A 16,655-nucleotide genomic window follows, 5' to 3' on the forward strand; every position below is an offset into this window, starting at 1 on the left:
ATGTCAAATGTAGGGTAACTGCCAAAGAGCTGCTTCTATGACTGTTGTTTTAAGTATCTTATATTTTGACTTTCTATCTCATAATTTCAACTTTCTATCTCACAATTATGACTTTTTATCTCATAATATCGACTTACCATTTGGATATTTTTATTATCAAGTCTAACTTTTCATCTTTTTTATTATTATTATTATTTGTAATTTTGTTTATTTATTTATTTGTAATTTTTTTATTCATTTTTGCTGACTTTCTATCTCATATTTTTATTATCAAGTCTAACTATTCATCTTTTTTATATATATTTTTATTTTTATTCAATTATTTATATATAAATATATTTTTTTTGCTGCAGAAATGGGCTTCCATAGTGCAAACAGTCGTCTCACCAAAAAAAAAGAAAAGGAAACTACGCGAGATTTACGTGATGGCTAACGTGAACGAACGTGAACTAGCTTGCTGTGACAACCACAGTGACAGTCACCGGGTCGCGGTGATCCACCTCCAGCTGCGAACGTCCCTACGGTGGTCTAACTGTCATAGAGAGCGACTCTAAACACTATCCGCCCACAGAGGGGTCCTGTCTTTCGGATCCTCGAAGCGCCCTCTCACCCGCCCCCCTCGGAGTTGTCCGCGGCTCTCGTCCTTTAATCGGCCAGGTCAGTCGGTGTTACATCCGTCAGTTAGCTGTCTTCGGGGTTAGCTAATCAAGCTAACTTAAAGTAGCCGCAATCACCAGGTGAGGTGTCAGTAGTACGCTCGGACTTCGTCAATGTATTTTAATGGGCGGTGGTATTTTCAGTCATGTGAATATGAAGAAGTAATAACAAGCCTAACAGCAAGCGAGTAGACTTGAAACTTCCACTCTTGACTGACGTCTTCCGTAGCTACCAGCTAGCAGCTAATGCTAATCCTCAGCAGCAGCGGTACTGATGTGGAACTAGCATAGCTAGCATGCTAGCTAGCTGCGAGTATGCTAGGTAGCATTAGCAGACCGCCGAGGCGGGTTGTTGTTTTGCAGTCGTAAGTAGCTCATGTTCTTGCTGACAGTCACAATAAATAGTTTAGTAACACAGACGGGATTCCACGGAGTGAATCTTTCACACTGTCTTTGATTTGTTTAGCAACAGTTAGCTGATTATAACCCTGTGAATGTCGGCATGTAACGATATGTTTGGTATTCATGTGTTCACAGATGTTTGTAGTCACGTGGTTGGTACTCTGCTGATATAATGAAGGGTACCATCAATAACACACGCGTGACAACAGTTCAAGGCATTTTATTACCCTTTTGGTTGGAATGTAACGAGTACATTTACTGTACTTAAGTATAGTTTGAAATACTTGTACTTTACTGGAGTATTTCCATTTTGTGTTACTTTATACTTCTACACTAAAAATTCTGAGAGGAATATTGAAGTTCTTACTTTACTACATTTGCTTGATAACTTTAGTTACTTTGTAGATTCAGATTAATAACTCATAAACATATAAAATGTATGAGGTGTGATTATTATTGTATATTAACTTTGTTTTGTTTTTGTATAACATTGACCTAGCGTTAGTAGTAAAGTGCTGCTTCTAAGAATGTATACTATGTTAAAGGGAAGTTATAATATGTTTAATCTTCAGTCTACATCTTGGATTTAATATTTTATTGCTATTTATTTATTTCTATGTGCATTCCTCTTTGAAAAGATTATTTTTGGACTTAATTGATTACATTACATCTACATAAGAATACGTCAATAATTATAATCAATATTTTAATATACATTAATTTGAAATTGGCCATTCTGTATATCGTGTACTTTTGTATTTAAAGTACATTTTGTTGCAAAATTCCTTCCATGTGAGGATTAGCTGCTTTTTATCCATTTCTGTCATAATAATAAAATAATCATTGGGTTCTAGCTTTAGTAAAATGCTTCATGAGTTTTGTGAAGATGTGTAAATACAGTATATTGTGATATTTCCACACGACAGTATTGTGATATTGGGCTCTTGTTTTCCTAGGTTTCGTCCAGCCTCATCCGGCCCCACTGTGGATCTTTAGCCCCTCCGGCAGGACAGTGGCAGAGGCAGAGGCAGAGCCATCGGGGACCAGAGCAGCAGGCAGCAGGGCTCCATGAGTGCGACGGGGCAGCAGCAGCAGCAAGGTGGGGGCCTGCGTTCTCGCCGAAGCCTCGTCCGGGACAAGGACCCCGGGCCGGGCATGGGCATGGAGGCGGCCTGCTGGCTGGCCCCCGGAGTGCTGCGCAGGCTGATCGAGCTGCCCGCACCCCCGCTGTCACGACACCAGCTGAAGAGACTGGAGGAGCACAGGTAACACTCCTCTGAGACACACTGAAGTAAAGGCTGATGTGGAGTTATTTAATGTTATGTGCAGTGAGTTTATCTAGTTCTATGGTTTAGCAGCGGAATGTACAGAACTAATGAGTACCGCCCCGAGGTGAAGCAGTCTGATAGCGATGTGTTCAGTGTGCGTTGAGCTACGTCGTCTGTGGCTCTGCTGTGTGAAAGAGATGCTGTTGAAGCTCAAAGGGACAAAGCCCACTCCTGAGCGCTCTGAGTAACAGAAATGATTCAGAGCTCTGTTCTTCTGTGTGCCTTTGCTCAAGTGTAAATGTACAGGCTTCGACTTGCTGGGAGCGCGTTACCAGAACAACAACCAGGATTTACTTTTTGTTCTCGTGGAAACTTAACTGTAACTTGTTCAGACAAAGTTCTCAGCTCGCTCTTTCGATTTCGATTTTTCAGCCCCAATGAAAGTCAACAACAGTCCCATTAATCATCACCCAGCCCTTTGTCGTGACTCCCATATTGTGCCGTCACCATCATTGTTTCTGGGAGGCAGGTAAACCTCCAGAGTGAAGTCAGCAGATCCTCACCTGGCTGTTGTTGGTCTCTGCAGGTACAGCAGTGCTGGACGCTCCCTGCTGGAGCCTCTGATGCAGCGCTACTGGGAATGGTTGGTGGGACGAGTCCCTTCCTGGATCGCCCCCAACCTCATCACCATCATCGGCCTGGCCACCAACGTCTTCACCACCCTCGTGCTCATTTATTACTGTCCAACCGCCACTGAGCAGGTTAGTCATCACTCTGAAACAACGTTATAGCGCACGGCTTTCATGTTAAAACATATTTAACACGCTAGAGTTCATGTTTTCCTTCACTCATTAGAGAAGAAATTTAAATGAATTGATGAATAAGCTGTATTTTTGACACAGCAGGAGCAGCAGAGTATTGAGAATATAAATTTGCATTTACGGCAAATCAAAAACAAAAGAAGATCATAAAACACGGAGGCTTCTTGTTCAAATACGATCAAATATTAGGAAATTACAAAGGAGATGAAGGCCTGGTTTAAAACTAAACAAACTAAAGTGTGGGTTCGAGTTAGAGGTCAGAGTTTAATCCTCAGTTTGATCCAGCAGGTGAAGGTGCTTCTGCCTCTACTGTCTGCAGGTATCCCAGTGTTGTTTATTGACGGTTTCTTTATAATTAGGGCCGTCGTTGCCCTGAGCTTCTTTCTGTACAGCTCAGCAGTCCGCTCGGGGCGTATCGGATTACGGGGACGTCTGATTAATAATGTAGCCGTTCAGGGAAACAGATCTTGATCACAGCAAGAGACCCCTGATTATACAGACCACGGGTATTCAATTAAAAAAGGTCCAGTTAGAGAGAAATGTTCTCATGCAAAGGTCACAGTAATGTCTAAGTTGCGCTATGATTTAGTTCCATGTACATCTCTGAAGATACGAGACGTACTGGTAGTGACCCACCATATGAACTGTGATCTCTTTGTTTTGCTGAAGGCCTTTCAGGGTCACCTGACCTTAAAGAGATCTGATTCACTCGTTGTGTTTCTGCTGCATACGACCGTGTTATTTCAGGCTCCTCTCTGGGCGTACCTGCTGTGTGCCGTGGGTCTGTTCATCTACCAGTCATTGGACGCCATCGACGGGAAGCAGGCCAGACGCACCAACAGCAGCTCTCCGCTGGGCGAGCTGTTTGACCACGGCTGTGACTCCCTCTCCACGGGTCAGTTTCCTCACGTTTGACTTTGTTCCTCTGTCTCAGTGAATCTAAAGTCTTTTTTTTGTGTTTGTCTCTGCAGTGTTTGTGGTGTTGGGAACCAGTATAGCAGTGCAGATGGGCACCAACCCTGACTGGATGTTCTTCTGCTGCTTCGCTGGGATGTTCATGTTCTACTGTGCTCACTGGCAGACATACGTGTCAGGAACGCTGCGCTTCGGCATGTGAGTCAACTAAGCTGCTTGTTTTTCTTTGTGTTTTGGTGCATAACGATCAAAATGAACTAAGAGTAAATAAAAACAAAAGAGTAAGTACTGCAAAAGTCAAGAACCATGAAAATAGAAATAAAACATAACAATAAGAATATGTACAGTATATCTGTTTTAAAATATTGATCATCCTTCTATCTGAATCATTGTTATTATACGTATGCATTGATTCATTCAGTCACTAAATATTCAAAAAGGCAAACAAGTATTTTGCCAAATTCAGTGACTCATGTAAGTTTGAGTAAAACAGACTAGAAGCATGAAGTGCCGAAAAAAGGACATTAAAGCATCGACTGGTCGTTAATCACCTCAACAAACAGACCTGCTGCATTAATGTTTTAGAGGTTTTCATTATTGAATCTGAAAACACATTTTGTTCACTTGATTTATTAAAGAGAGGATGATCTAGTTACACTTCAGCGGTAGTGATTTCATTAGCGGTTACTAAGAGTTGATGTATTCTGTGTGTAGATTTGACAAGACAGAGGTGCAGATCTGTCTAGCAGGATTACAGATGCTCACAGCCACTGTGGGCCCCTGTCTGTGGAACATGATGGTAAACCTCCTGGCTGTTGCTGCATGGCTGCCTGCTGCCTGCTTCCACAATGGCCACTGACCTCCGTGGAGTCACGTGGCTTAAAAACCACTTATTGAGACACTTTAATAAAACAAAAAAAGAATCAAAAGATGAATTGATAATGTAAATATTTGACAGTTGCAGCCGTAACAAACAGAAATCCAGACAGTCTTCTCTGTCTGTCTGAGAGTGAGGTGTTTAAATCTCACGTCTCTGTGGTTAGTTTAGCCTAGCTTAGCACAACACGCTGTATCTCATTACAAAACGTCAGCGACTTCCTGGAGTCTCTGGTTATCAAAGAGAAGAGCCAGTGAAATATCACTGACTGCATCTTAAATGCAGCTACTTTCCTGTTGAATCTTCCGAATCAGACTTCCCCTGAGCTCCAGGTCCAGCGGCGTGTTGTGGAGGAAGGCCGCAGGACGACGGTGTGCTGCTGGTAGACGTCACTAATCCTCCACTCTCTGCTTTCTCCTCCCACTCAGCATTGATGTGACTGAGGTGCAAATCTTCATTATAATCATGTATTTGCTGGCCGCCGTGGGAGGATCTGCTTTTTGGCAGTCACTGGTAATTGTGATCGGTTCTACTTCCTACAGATTTACACTAATGAGATTGATGATGAATTATGTAATGACGTTTGTGTTATGTTGCTCTAACATTCTTGTTTTGACTGTTGTCGCTGTAATTGTTATCAGGAATACAAAGACTGTCTCTTTGTCTCTCAGAAGGCTTTTACCGTTCTCTAATGTTTTCATTGTGAACTCACAGCTGGAAGTTTGATCAACACATCTTTTACTGTGAATGTTTCAGTTGTATTGTTACTTGATGTTAGTGTGTTTTTGTTAATGTCTTGATTGGTAGATTCCGATCCTAAATATCCAGATGAAAATGGTTCCGGCCATCTGCACTTTCTTGGGAGCCATCTTCTCCTGCACTAATTACTTCAGAGTTATTTTTACGGGAGGAGTGGGCAAAAACGGATCCACAATAGCAGTAAGTCTGGAAGCTTCAAAGAACAGAGCGGTGTTCATCGGAGCATGTCGGAGGGTGGATATTGTTGTGTTTTTGGGGGGGGGGGGGGGGGTTTTGCATGATAAATCAGAAAAATAATGCTTTCAAGTTACTTCACTAACTACGTTTACGTGCTCAAAATATTCCCTTATTCCGAAAAAGACAAAATTCCTAGTAGCCTTGGTTAAAAAGCTAATACAAATAAATATATTCCTGTGCAGCCGTGAGAACACACTGTCCCTATTTCATTCCTTCAACACCCTCTTTAAAAGGTGGGCGTTGAGATATGTGTGCATATCCAAAAAACCTCTTGATATCCAAATCTTTCACAAGTTTTAAAAGTAGGTGGGCTTCTTCTTCTGGGCAGACGTGTGGGCTTTCTCTTTTGGGCGTTCATCTCTGCAAACAGTTGGCTGGTTGGTTTGTGTTTAACGAGTGTTCAACGCACAGAGCCGACCGTTAACAGGCAGGAGGCTGTGAGGCACAAATTGCGGTAAAAACAAACCATTGAAACTCATCTTCTGAAGAATGATCCTAAACCAGAATAATATCTGCATACCCCACATGTCAAATGCTCCACTCTGAATAAGGCCTAATTTAGAACATCCAAACACAATATTCTGTTTACATGACCCGGATCAAATTCAGAAAGTTGTCATATTCGTAATATTAGTTGAATATTAGTGTGCATGTAAACGTAGTCATTGTGAGATGTGTGCACATGCAGGCGGGTAGAAAACAAACCAGAATAACAGAGATTTGTTTTACTGCCGTAACCTGCACACATTGCAAAAGTAATGGGTGGAAATGTTCTATAACCAGAGAGGGAAACCTCCTTGTTAGATCGGAGTGAATAGTTGTGTAGTGTAACAAAGAAACAGCAGGTGATGTTAGCGAGATAGAGCAACAGATACTTTATCAACAGGTAACTTTACTTGTACTGTTTCTCAAATAATGACAAAGGTTATCTGTTATTTTCTTATCTTCCTTCAAAGATCTTGTAGCAATAACATTTTTCCCCTTTGATTATTTGTACACATAGACTGGCCGATATAAATACTACATTAATACTATATAAATACTATATTAATACTACATTAATACTATATAAATACTATACCTTCAGTGTCCCGTCACACCTCCCTGCACCCAGTTGTCAGAGCCGTTAGCAGGTTTCTCATGTCTACATTTTATTCGCTGTAGTTAATTAACATTCGTTGTGTTATTCATCTAAACTAAACATTTTAAATCGTCTGGTTGAACATTCATAACAAGCCTGTGTCTGTTTGCACCACACGCTATCGTTTTGTTATTTGGAAAACAGAGTACAGCGGTCATTGCTGAATATTGTGGTACTGAACATTTACCTGTATGAACGTAACACGCTTGAGTTGATTTATTCTAATTCTTATGGATCAAATACCAGCAGTTCAAAGTTACAGATTCTGTTATAGTATACTGCATACTATACTAGCTGTACTGCTGTACATTAACCGTCTGTGTCTTTGTGTCTGTGTCCTCAGGGAACCAGCGTCCTCTCTCCAGTCTTACATATTGGTTCAGTTATAATTTTGGCGATGATGATATACAAGAAGTCTGCTGTCCAGCTCTTCGAGAAACATCCGTGTCTGTATATCCTGGCGTTTGGCTGCGTCTCTGCCAAAATCACCAATAAATTAGTTGTAAGTCAAACCTACTTTTTCCTCTGTGTCGAAGAGAAGTCGGACATGATGCTGTGGTCACTGATGGAATAATCTAAAAATCATTTCGTACTGCCTGAAGTGACATGGTAGCTGCTTTATCCTGGAGGACTGGTGTTCACGAGTAAAATATGAAAACGTTGAGGTCCATGTTGTGTTTAATGTACAGACTTTATATAAGAAGTGGAAGTAGTCACCATAGATAGCTTTTAGAACCTTAAATAATGGCTTTTCATGCGTTTGTACAGACGGACAGATAAAGCCATCTCATTAAGAGACATTAAAGTACAAATTACACCATAAGTATAAGAGATAAGCTTAAAAACAAAATGTACTTTGCAGTAGGGAAAGAGTGATGATGTCTCAGAGAATGTACGTCTTTTAGAGCCTCACAGGTTTGATACAGAAAGTTTGCACAGTTTACACAACGTGTGAGTAAAAGTGGAACATAACTTCCCTTATTCTCATATCTTTTAACTTCAACGTTAGCAGACATTTTACTTCCCGGACATTAAAGCTGTTGTGTTTTCTTTTCTTCTGTCTGTCCTCAGGTGGCACATATGACAAAAAGTGAGATGCATCTCCACGATTTAGCCTTCCTGGGACCAGGACTCCTGTTCCTGGATCAGTATTTCAATAGTTTTATTGACGAGTACCTGGTGCTGTGGATTGCATTGGTAAGTACACAGATGATGCTAGCATTGGATACATTACTATAAAGTAATCTAGTTGTATAATAAGTGTGTAATTGTGATTGGTTTGATGCCTTTTCATTATTTAAAGCTCAGAAAAATCAACCTCATTCTGGAAATACAGTGCTTACATTTTGTCCTTACATTTTGTAAGTAAAATGGTGAATCTGATGAGACGATGAGTCCCTTTCTAACGCGTTTCCTCGGCGTGTGCAGAGCTCCTGTTTGACGACCGTTTCTTTCTCCTCCCGCAGATCATTTCCTTCTTCGACTTGGTGCGTTACTGTGTCAGTGTTTGCAACCAGATTGCCTGCCATCTTCACATTTTTGTTTTCAAAATCAAGCCTTGTTCATTGCTCAGTTCAGCTCCTCACTGAGGACACGCCGGCCACGACTGACTCTGCCCCCCCCCCCCATCTTTAGTCGCACTCATCTGTTCTCCCCTCTGTTTTCCACGTAGAGATTCAGGGGATGACGTAATGTTAAAAAAAAAAAAAAAAAAAAAAAAAAAAAAGTATGTGCTTCTGCCAACTGAATGTGTGGACAAATAATATATATTGAGAAACCGGAGTATTACTGTCGTTGTTTCTTTTTCACCGGTGCAGAACTTGAATTTTTAACCAGCTTCATTTTCTGAATTCTCCTTCTGAGAAACTCACGAACGAGTATCTGAGGAGAGCACAGGTGCTACTCGCTATGTTCAAGGAGAGAAACGTCGATGTGTTCACAACCGTTTGTGTGCAAAGAAAATTTAAAAAGGAAGCGAATCAAACTCTTTGCTTTTCATGAATATAATTTTTGTAATATTTGCATAACTTTACCTTTTTGCTATTGTAAATACCAAACTGTTACAGATGTCTGTGCTTTTCTTTTAAGTTAAAAAAAATCCTGCTTTGACACGTTTGTAAACCTTCATGTATATGATTTTATAACACAACTTTATCTCCTGCACATTAATACGAAACTGCAACTGTTCAGCAAAAACAAATTGTTTTTGGAGGAAACTCATTGTCGACAAAAACGATGTTATTGAACAAAGCTGTGAAATATTCACTGCCAATGTTTTTCATTTCGTTTGTCAAATGAAACCACTTGTTTGTTTTCGGCGCTTTTCTCCGAGTAGGGAATTTTGTGTTTACTGTCGCGTCTAATGTTATTTTCTAATATACGATTAAGACACGTCACGCACTTGAGGGAAAGACTCGACAGTCTCGGTCAGATTTATTTCACACATCTAACAACCTCAGCGTTCGGCTCACTAGCAGTCAGATGCAGCTCGCTGGTACGAAGGTTCACGTCACATTTTACCACATTGTGCAGTTGATTGGTACAAAATTCAACATGTTTAACGCTTATTTTGTCACTCGGCTTTCTGTCACATCTGCAACTTGTATTATTATTATTCTATATTTTACTTATTGTCAACAAATCCCATGAAAAGACCAAAACCGACAATGTGTCCGCCCCACCTCACAAGAATGTAGTTATTCAGTAATGTCCTGAAGCCGCTGGTCACTGTAGATTCTTATCAAACGTCACTCAAACAAGGAGGAAATGGTGCTTTTGTTTGGAACTATTTTCATTGGCGGATTAATCCACATGTGGTGCTCTAGTGTGTGTGAGTGAGTCAAAGTAAACTACAGTGTGTTCATGTTAATGAAAGAACTCATTGCAACAGTGACACTCATTGATGAGTTTTCATGGTATTTGTTGACAATAAGAAACAATATCACCAGACTTTACCTTTTAAATGAACGACTACCTGCCACCATGACTGTTATTTATGTCCATTAATAACACAATCTGGTCGACGTTGTGTTTCCCCCAAAAACAACACTTTTATTTGAAGTGGCTGCTGCTCACTCCGCCTCCAACATGATCTGATACTGTTAGCGAGCTCATCGCTGCTTCTGAAGATAACTTGTATTAATGTGGAGAACATGTTTGTTCATAACAACAGACTAGTTTATTGCTTTTGCATTTTGTGCCTGTTTATTTTTAATTTCCAGTTTGTTTAATATGTTCAAGAAGGTCTACGATGTGTTGACTGTAGTCATTAACGACTAAGCTTCAGTGTGGAGTTCAGGTTCATGGTGGTTTAGTCGTAAACCACAGTTATCGTCCACACAAGTGTTTATTTAGAGGCTGCTCACTGAAATCACACAAAACATTTGTTCATCGATGCCTTGCGGTATCTTAAGGATGGAATATTAGAGAAATATGAGATTTATACAATAAAGATGTAATATTCTGAGAACAAAAGTTGTATATCATTAAAATAAAGTCGGTTATGATTTAACAAACAGTCATGCATATAAAGTTGGACTTATCAAGAAAAAGGTTTTAATGAAAATAAAGTGAGAAGAATGTCAAATATCAGTTGTTTCTGAAAGGCTTAACGTTACTGCTATTGGTGAAAAATACATTTATTGTTTCAACAATGAAGACAGTATTTTGAAGAAGTTTTGAATATTATAAGATTGAAGTAGTTATATTCCAAAGAATAATACACAAATAAGAGCAGCACCTGAGTAAATGTACTTTCCACCACTGTTCATGACCATAAACGTTATTTTTTTTTGCAAAATATTGACTTTTTTTAAAATTCTATTTGGGTTCTATATGTAGCCTCTAGTAGGTATCCTGAAATCATCAATATAATAGCATTAAATAATGGTTAACACTTGATGTGATCTTCCTCTCACCTTCTGCAGTGTCAACTGAGGACACATTTATTTCCGGTTTGTATTTCAGATTTGCCTTTGAGGCAGAACTCGGGACATAAAACAGCCAAGCCGTTTATTTTTGACTGGTTGACCGGCGCATGCGCACTTCGCCTTTTCTTGACTGAACGAATACAACCGTTCTGTAGGCAACTTTTTAAACTTGATTTATTTAATTAATGGAAGTGTTTGCACACGACCCTCTGGAGTAAACCGACGGTTCTTGACGTTTTTGACCCGAGATCTGAAACACCAGAGTCCCGTTTTGGAAATAAGTGATTAAAGGAAGCAGGAGGACTCTAAAAACGTGAGTGTTGTTATGTTCAGTTGTAGTTACAGTGCGGCTGGTTCACGTGATGTTATTTAGTCAGTATAGCAGCACGTAAAAACGGTAAAATATAGCGTCAATATTACGTGTAGTGCTATTTAACGTAGCTAGCGTTAGCCACCAGCTAGCTGCTTCTTTGTGGTATTAATACACGTATTGATCCGTCATTTGTTCACCAGTTATCTTAGCTTAACGCTAATGTAATTGTACTCTTTGTTGTATACCTGTGCATATATTTTAAATGTATTTTCTCCAGTGGTTGAGTGCGAGACAAGCAAACTTCTAGAAAAAGCGTTAAATTCACATTTGTTTAATGGAGTTTGGTGTGTGAGAGACTTCCTCATCAACGACAACAGTGAAACGGCTCATTTGACTGACTTTCCGCTTCACTTCCTCAGTAAGAACACTTCTCTGAACAGATGTTCACATTGTAAAGTTACTACAATAATTGTATTACTTTAAGTTAGCTGTACATTGTCCCAGGTGAAGCTTCTTTTTAGGTTCATTTAAGATTAATTCAGCCTCTGTCAAAGTCTTACTCGGTCTCTTATTAATGGTGGTGTTATAGTTGATATTCTGTGACTAATCAGGATATTAATTCTGCAGACTTTTTATCAATTAATTAACTAATTGTTTTGTTTAATAAAAGTAAGAAAATAGTAAAACATCAGTTTCCAACAGTCCAGATGTCTTCAGATGTTTTGTCCAACCAACAGTTTAAAACCCAAAGAGATTCTCTCTACAGCAAAACATTAAAATGAAAACATTAAAATATACATTAACGTCAGCATCGACAATCAAAAAAAGATCTTTAATTTGGTCATTTAGTTTTTATATTTGTGGCATGCGCTCAAGATGACAATGAGAAAGCAGCAGGAGGAGGATGATGATGGTGATGGCTGCTGTGTGTAACAATGTGTGTGTCACTGTTTGTGTGTTGTGTACAGGCTATAGTGAACCAACACACACGCACGCACACACACACACACACACACACACACACACACACACACACACACACACACACACGGAGACCATGTGGTGGTTCCAGCAGGGTCTGTGCTTCCTGCCTGCGGCGCTGGTCGTCTGGACGGCGGCGTCCTTCGTCTTTGCTTACATCACAGCGGTGGTGCTGAGACACGTGGATCCTCTGGTGCCTTACATCAGGTCTGAGAGACACACACACACACACACACACACACACTGTCTTCCATATGTAGAATTGATTTGGTCTGCACACCTTTTAAAATGAGCTAATTTGTGATATTACATTTATTTTTTCTTTCCAATGTTTCCATGAAAATGCAGCTGAATGTCGGGCTGCAGTAAATTATAATTTAATTTTTAATTTTGTAAGTCTGCAATTGTGTAAATGAATTACAAGGCCATTTGTTTAGTCTAACAAATGTTAGAAAATAGTTTAAAATCTTCAGCAATGACACCAGAATCAACCGATACACCAGTAAAATTATCCTTAAACTCTTTTTGAATGAACTTTGTTTTGTGTTGCAGCGACACAGGAACGATGGCACCAGAGAGGTGTGTGTTCGGCATCATGCTGGATGCGTCCGCTTTTTTAGGTAAAACACACTCACTCACTCTCAGACCGTATAAGATTATTTAATCAATAATATATATTAAAGTGAATAAGAAGTGCAGGGAGTCTGGAGAGCAGTCAATATAAATAGTGTTTCATGGAATACTGTTACTGGATTCATAAATGCATACAGAGAGAGAGAGAATTTTAATTTATTATTGTGTGTGTGTGTGTGCAGGTATGGCCACAGTGTACGTGCGGTACAAACAGGTGGAGGCTCTGACGGGTGAAGGCGAGCTCAAGCTGAACAGACTGAACCGCTTCGGGCTGCTGCTCGGCCTGATCAGCTCCTTCGGGATGGCCGTGGTCGCCAACTTCCAGGTGAGCGCTGCTGATCAGTTCACACCTGTGCAGTGTGTGTGTGAAGTGTTGAGCGTGTCAGCAGTGAATCTGTGTGTGTGTGTGTGAGCGCAGAAGACCACGCTGTTCTCCATGCACCTGGTGGGGGCGGTGCTGACCTTCGGGGTGGGGGCTCTCTACATCCTGGTCCAGACGGTGCTCTCGTTCCACATGCAGCCTCACATCCACAGCAGGACCACCTACCTGCTGCGGCTCAGCATCGGGCTCTGGACTGTGGGCAGCAGCATCAGCAGTATCCTTCAACACGGGGACGGCCGGTCCAGAGCTGCTGTCCAAACCTGAGAGGTTCTTATATATAGAAATTCAGGTTAAGGAAGCTCAGAGTTACGGGTTATTATAAGATACTTCCTCATTCATTTAAAATCAATACTCATTATAATATATTAAGGAATTTTTTCTATTGGTGAATATTCAAAACGCCACGCGTTGTGTTGACGCCGCGCGCTGTGTTGGCGCCGCGCGTTGTGTTGGCGCCGCGCGTTGTATTGGCGCCGCGCGTTGTATTGACTGTATTGACGCCGCGCGTTGTATTAACGTGTGTTGGAGCAGCGCTCTGTGGTCCTCAACAGCTTCCTCTCAGTGTTCGTGTCATCGGTCATCATGTACGCCAGTCTGCCCGGAGTGGACGTCCCTCAGAAACTGCACTGGACTCCTGGAGAGACGGTCAGTTTTGCAGCATTAGAGCTGGATTTCATTTTTTTTTAGTACTCTTGCTGATATGATATCCAAGTTTGACATGTTTCTAACTTCTCAGATGTTTTCTAAACTCAAGCAGCTACACAAGAACATGATCTAAATAACAATAATTACACATTTTGGTTGGTAACGCAGCTCTTTAGCAGCATTGCATTGATGATAGTTTGTCTTTTTCAGGGTTACACGGCTCACATTATCAGCACCGTGTCTGAATGGTCTCTGGCCTTCTCCTTCATCAGCTTCTTCCTCACCTACATCAGAGATTTTCAGGTACTATATTCAGTTAAGCAACACATTTTATGAGTTTTCTCTCTTGCTTTCTCAAAACTTTAACGCATTGTTGTAGCGTATTAAAGAGAAAAGTAGCGTCATGCTGGCTTACATCTGATTATTTTTTGTGTTTATATAAATATAGTTTATGGTGTTGAGGGAGGGAACACACCCATCAAATGTATGTTTAACTTTGAAAAGAGACAGGCTAGCAGTTTCCCTCTGCTTCCAGTCTTTATGCTAAGCTACTTAACACATGGACATGAGATTAATATTCATTTATCTCATTATCTGAAACAGAGAGAATAAGATTTCCTAAAAATGTTGAGCTGTTCCTTTTTAAGATCTTATTAAAGATCTGGGTTGACAAATGGAGAACATGTCTTCACTTTTTATGTTCTCTGTCTTTCTTTCTTTTATGAAGAAAATAACTTTGCGAGCAGAAGCAGATTTGCAGAGCAGCCACCTGTACGACGCCTGGCCACACGGGGGCGCCGCAGCGCCGCATCTCAAACACGACGCCTCCGAGTCGTCTCTGCTGCTGGCCGGAGGAACGTGACCGGCTGCACAGCTTCCTGCTGCTTTTAACTTTCTCTAATCATGTTTAAATGATCAGTACACCCAAAAAACATGTCCTCCCTTCACCTTTACTGGTTTCTGTCCAGTCACATAGTTTGGAGAGATTTCTGCCTCCAAAACAAAACAGGTTCATTTAGTAATACATTATTTACTAATAAAATATATAGTTTTAAAATTGAGTTTTGGCAGCATTTAAACATGACAAATAAAATCTAAACTATCAGACTGAGGAGATAATAGAGTTCTGCAGGAATGAGTCCTAAAAGATAAAATAAGGTCTGTGGTTCACACAAGTTTAAGAGATTTTAACACTTTGCTCCACAATATAAAATGAGTCGGCAGTCTCTGGAATTTTGAAGCTTGTAAGTGTCTTAAAAAAGGCGTTTGCTCATGAGACTGCTGTTTGTTTACAGGCTAACGTTAGCTTTCTACTTCTACCGATTGCATTGAAAGTTGTTTATTTGGGAAGATTAACTTGCTTTCAAAACGTGTAAGTATCATAAACTTGTGTTTCCCACAGAGCTGATTTTCTGCATAATCTGAAATCCAATCGAAAAATCCTGTTTGCTTTTTGTTGAGGGAACTAGTGTGATGCTAACGTCTGGGTCATCCTGCAGCACTCTGTACGAGGAGAATTGGGGGATTTATTTTTTGTATGTTGGGTGAAATTACCCTTTTAACCCAAATATGAGGCTTTTCCCTCAAACTGCAACAGTCTCTCTCTGTCTCTGCACTTTGTCACTTATACCTTTGTTTAAAACTCTCCCACTGCACTTAACTCTGTCATAAGTTATACCTGAATAATGTTGCTGTAAAGGCCAGATGCATATTCCAGATGCCTTCCTTCATAATCCTTAAAGCACTGTATGTGCTTCCTGTAGTTGTCGCTGCTTTGCAGGTTTACAAGTCTCATAATTAAAGAATCAGCGGCCTGATGAATACCAGATTGTGGTAACAAGTGCTGCAGTGTGGCACCGGAATAATGGTCAAAAACTCCACACGGTACCGCCTCTGAATTACATCAACACGTTTATAAACTTATCAATTTATTAATTAGTTTAAAAAGTCGAATTACTCTGATGGCTCACTCCAGACTGCTGTCTGTTGACTGATAACATATCTACCGTATTTAATCACATACAAACCTTCATAACTTCTAAAGAGTTTCTACTGTACTTTGTACATTATTCATGTTAAGACTAATAAAGATTTATGTCATGTTTATGTAATTACTTTTTAATTATTGAAGCTGCACTTATCAATGTTTGATATTCTCAATGATTTAACTGAGATTTAGGTTGAAGTTGATTTACTCGCCACTCCGACATGTTCCAGGTTCTTCTGCCATCAGGTCGTCATCAGCTGTTCTCTGATCAGCTGCTTCCAACAGGTCTGACTTTAAAACAACGTGACACACATTCTGATCCGTTTGTGACATAAATGTCTAATTAATGACAATATGTCCAAAACCAAAGCATTCAGCGTCCTGTGATGTTTATTTACCTTCATCCTGTGGGCTTGTTTATTTAGAAATAAGCCAAATTATATTAATTATTATTACAGATGAAGAGCTGAAGCCACAGGTGTGTCTTCATAAATACAGGTGGTAAACATCCAGCAAGTCCAGACACCGAAATATCAATCGAAAGTTCCCAGAATGCACTGCAAAAAGGAGTGAGTGCTCATTGACTGGATGAATGAATCAGCCAAAGCTCCATGTGGCTCTAAATATAGTTTGGTTTATAAGTTGATTAAATGCAAGAAGACTTTGCACCTCGTGAACTGCAGCTTGTTGTTTCTCTTCAGCCTCATAT

General features: G+C 40.2%; 2 protein-coding genes across 5 annotated transcripts; both read left to right on the forward strand.

The window, feature by feature from the left end:
- Window positions 1–450: 450 nt before the first annotated feature.
- On the forward strand, window positions 451–10,662 carry cept1b (choline/ethanolamine phosphotransferase 1b). Of its 3 annotated transcripts, none has more exons than XM_076096306.1 (10): window positions 451–657; window positions 2,015–2,323; window positions 2,913–3,087; window positions 3,895–4,042; window positions 4,119–4,260; window positions 4,777–4,861; window positions 5,747–5,878; window positions 7,420–7,578; window positions 8,148–8,273; window positions 8,543–10,662. In XM_076096306.1, exons 2-10 carry the CDS (start codon window positions 2,127–2,129, stop codon window positions 8,663–8,665), a joined length of 1,287 nt encoding a protein of 428 aa, XP_075952421.1. In that variant the 5' UTR covers window positions 451–657; window positions 2,015–2,126; the 3' UTR covers window positions 8,666–10,662. The 3 variants fall into 3 exon arrangements, with proteins under 3 accessions (XP_075952421.1, XP_075952420.1, XP_075952418.1); XM_076096305.1 differs by lacking the exon at window positions 4,777–4,861 and adding an exon at window positions 5,368–5,452 and having other exon boundaries at window positions 452–737; XM_076096303.1 differs by lacking the exon at window positions 4,777–4,861 and adding an exon at window positions 5,368–5,452 and having other exon boundaries at window positions 452–657.
- Window positions 10,663–10,818: 156 nt separating this feature from the next.
- Window positions 10,819–16,070, forward strand: LOC142954936 (DNA damage-regulated autophagy modulator protein 2-like). 2 transcript variants are annotated; one of them, XM_076096309.1, is made up of 8 exons: window positions 10,819–11,318; window positions 12,287–12,506; window positions 12,852–12,919; window positions 13,115–13,257; window positions 13,351–13,528; window positions 13,877–13,959; window positions 14,170–14,262; window positions 14,687–16,070. In XM_076096309.1, the coding sequence occupies exons 2-8, from the start codon at window positions 12,376–12,378 to the stop codon at window positions 14,819–14,821; spliced, it is 831 nt and encodes a 276-aa protein (XP_075952424.1). In that variant the 5' UTR covers window positions 10,819–11,318; window positions 12,287–12,375; the 3' UTR covers window positions 14,822–16,070. The 2 variants fall into 2 exon arrangements, with proteins under 2 accessions (XP_075952424.1, XP_075952425.1); XM_076096310.1 differs by lacking the exon at window positions 10,819–11,318 and adding an exon at window positions 11,337–11,736.
- Window positions 16,071–16,655: the final 585 nt, after the last annotated feature.

The sequence above is a fragment of the Anarhichas minor genome, unplaced genomic scaffold (genome assembly GCF_050575085.1).
Source record: "Anarhichas minor isolate MPS153535 unplaced genomic scaffold, ASM5057508v1 ptg000021l, whole genome shotgun sequence".
Lineage (NCBI taxonomy): Eukaryota > Metazoa > Chordata > Actinopteri > Perciformes > Anarhichadidae > Anarhichas > Anarhichas minor.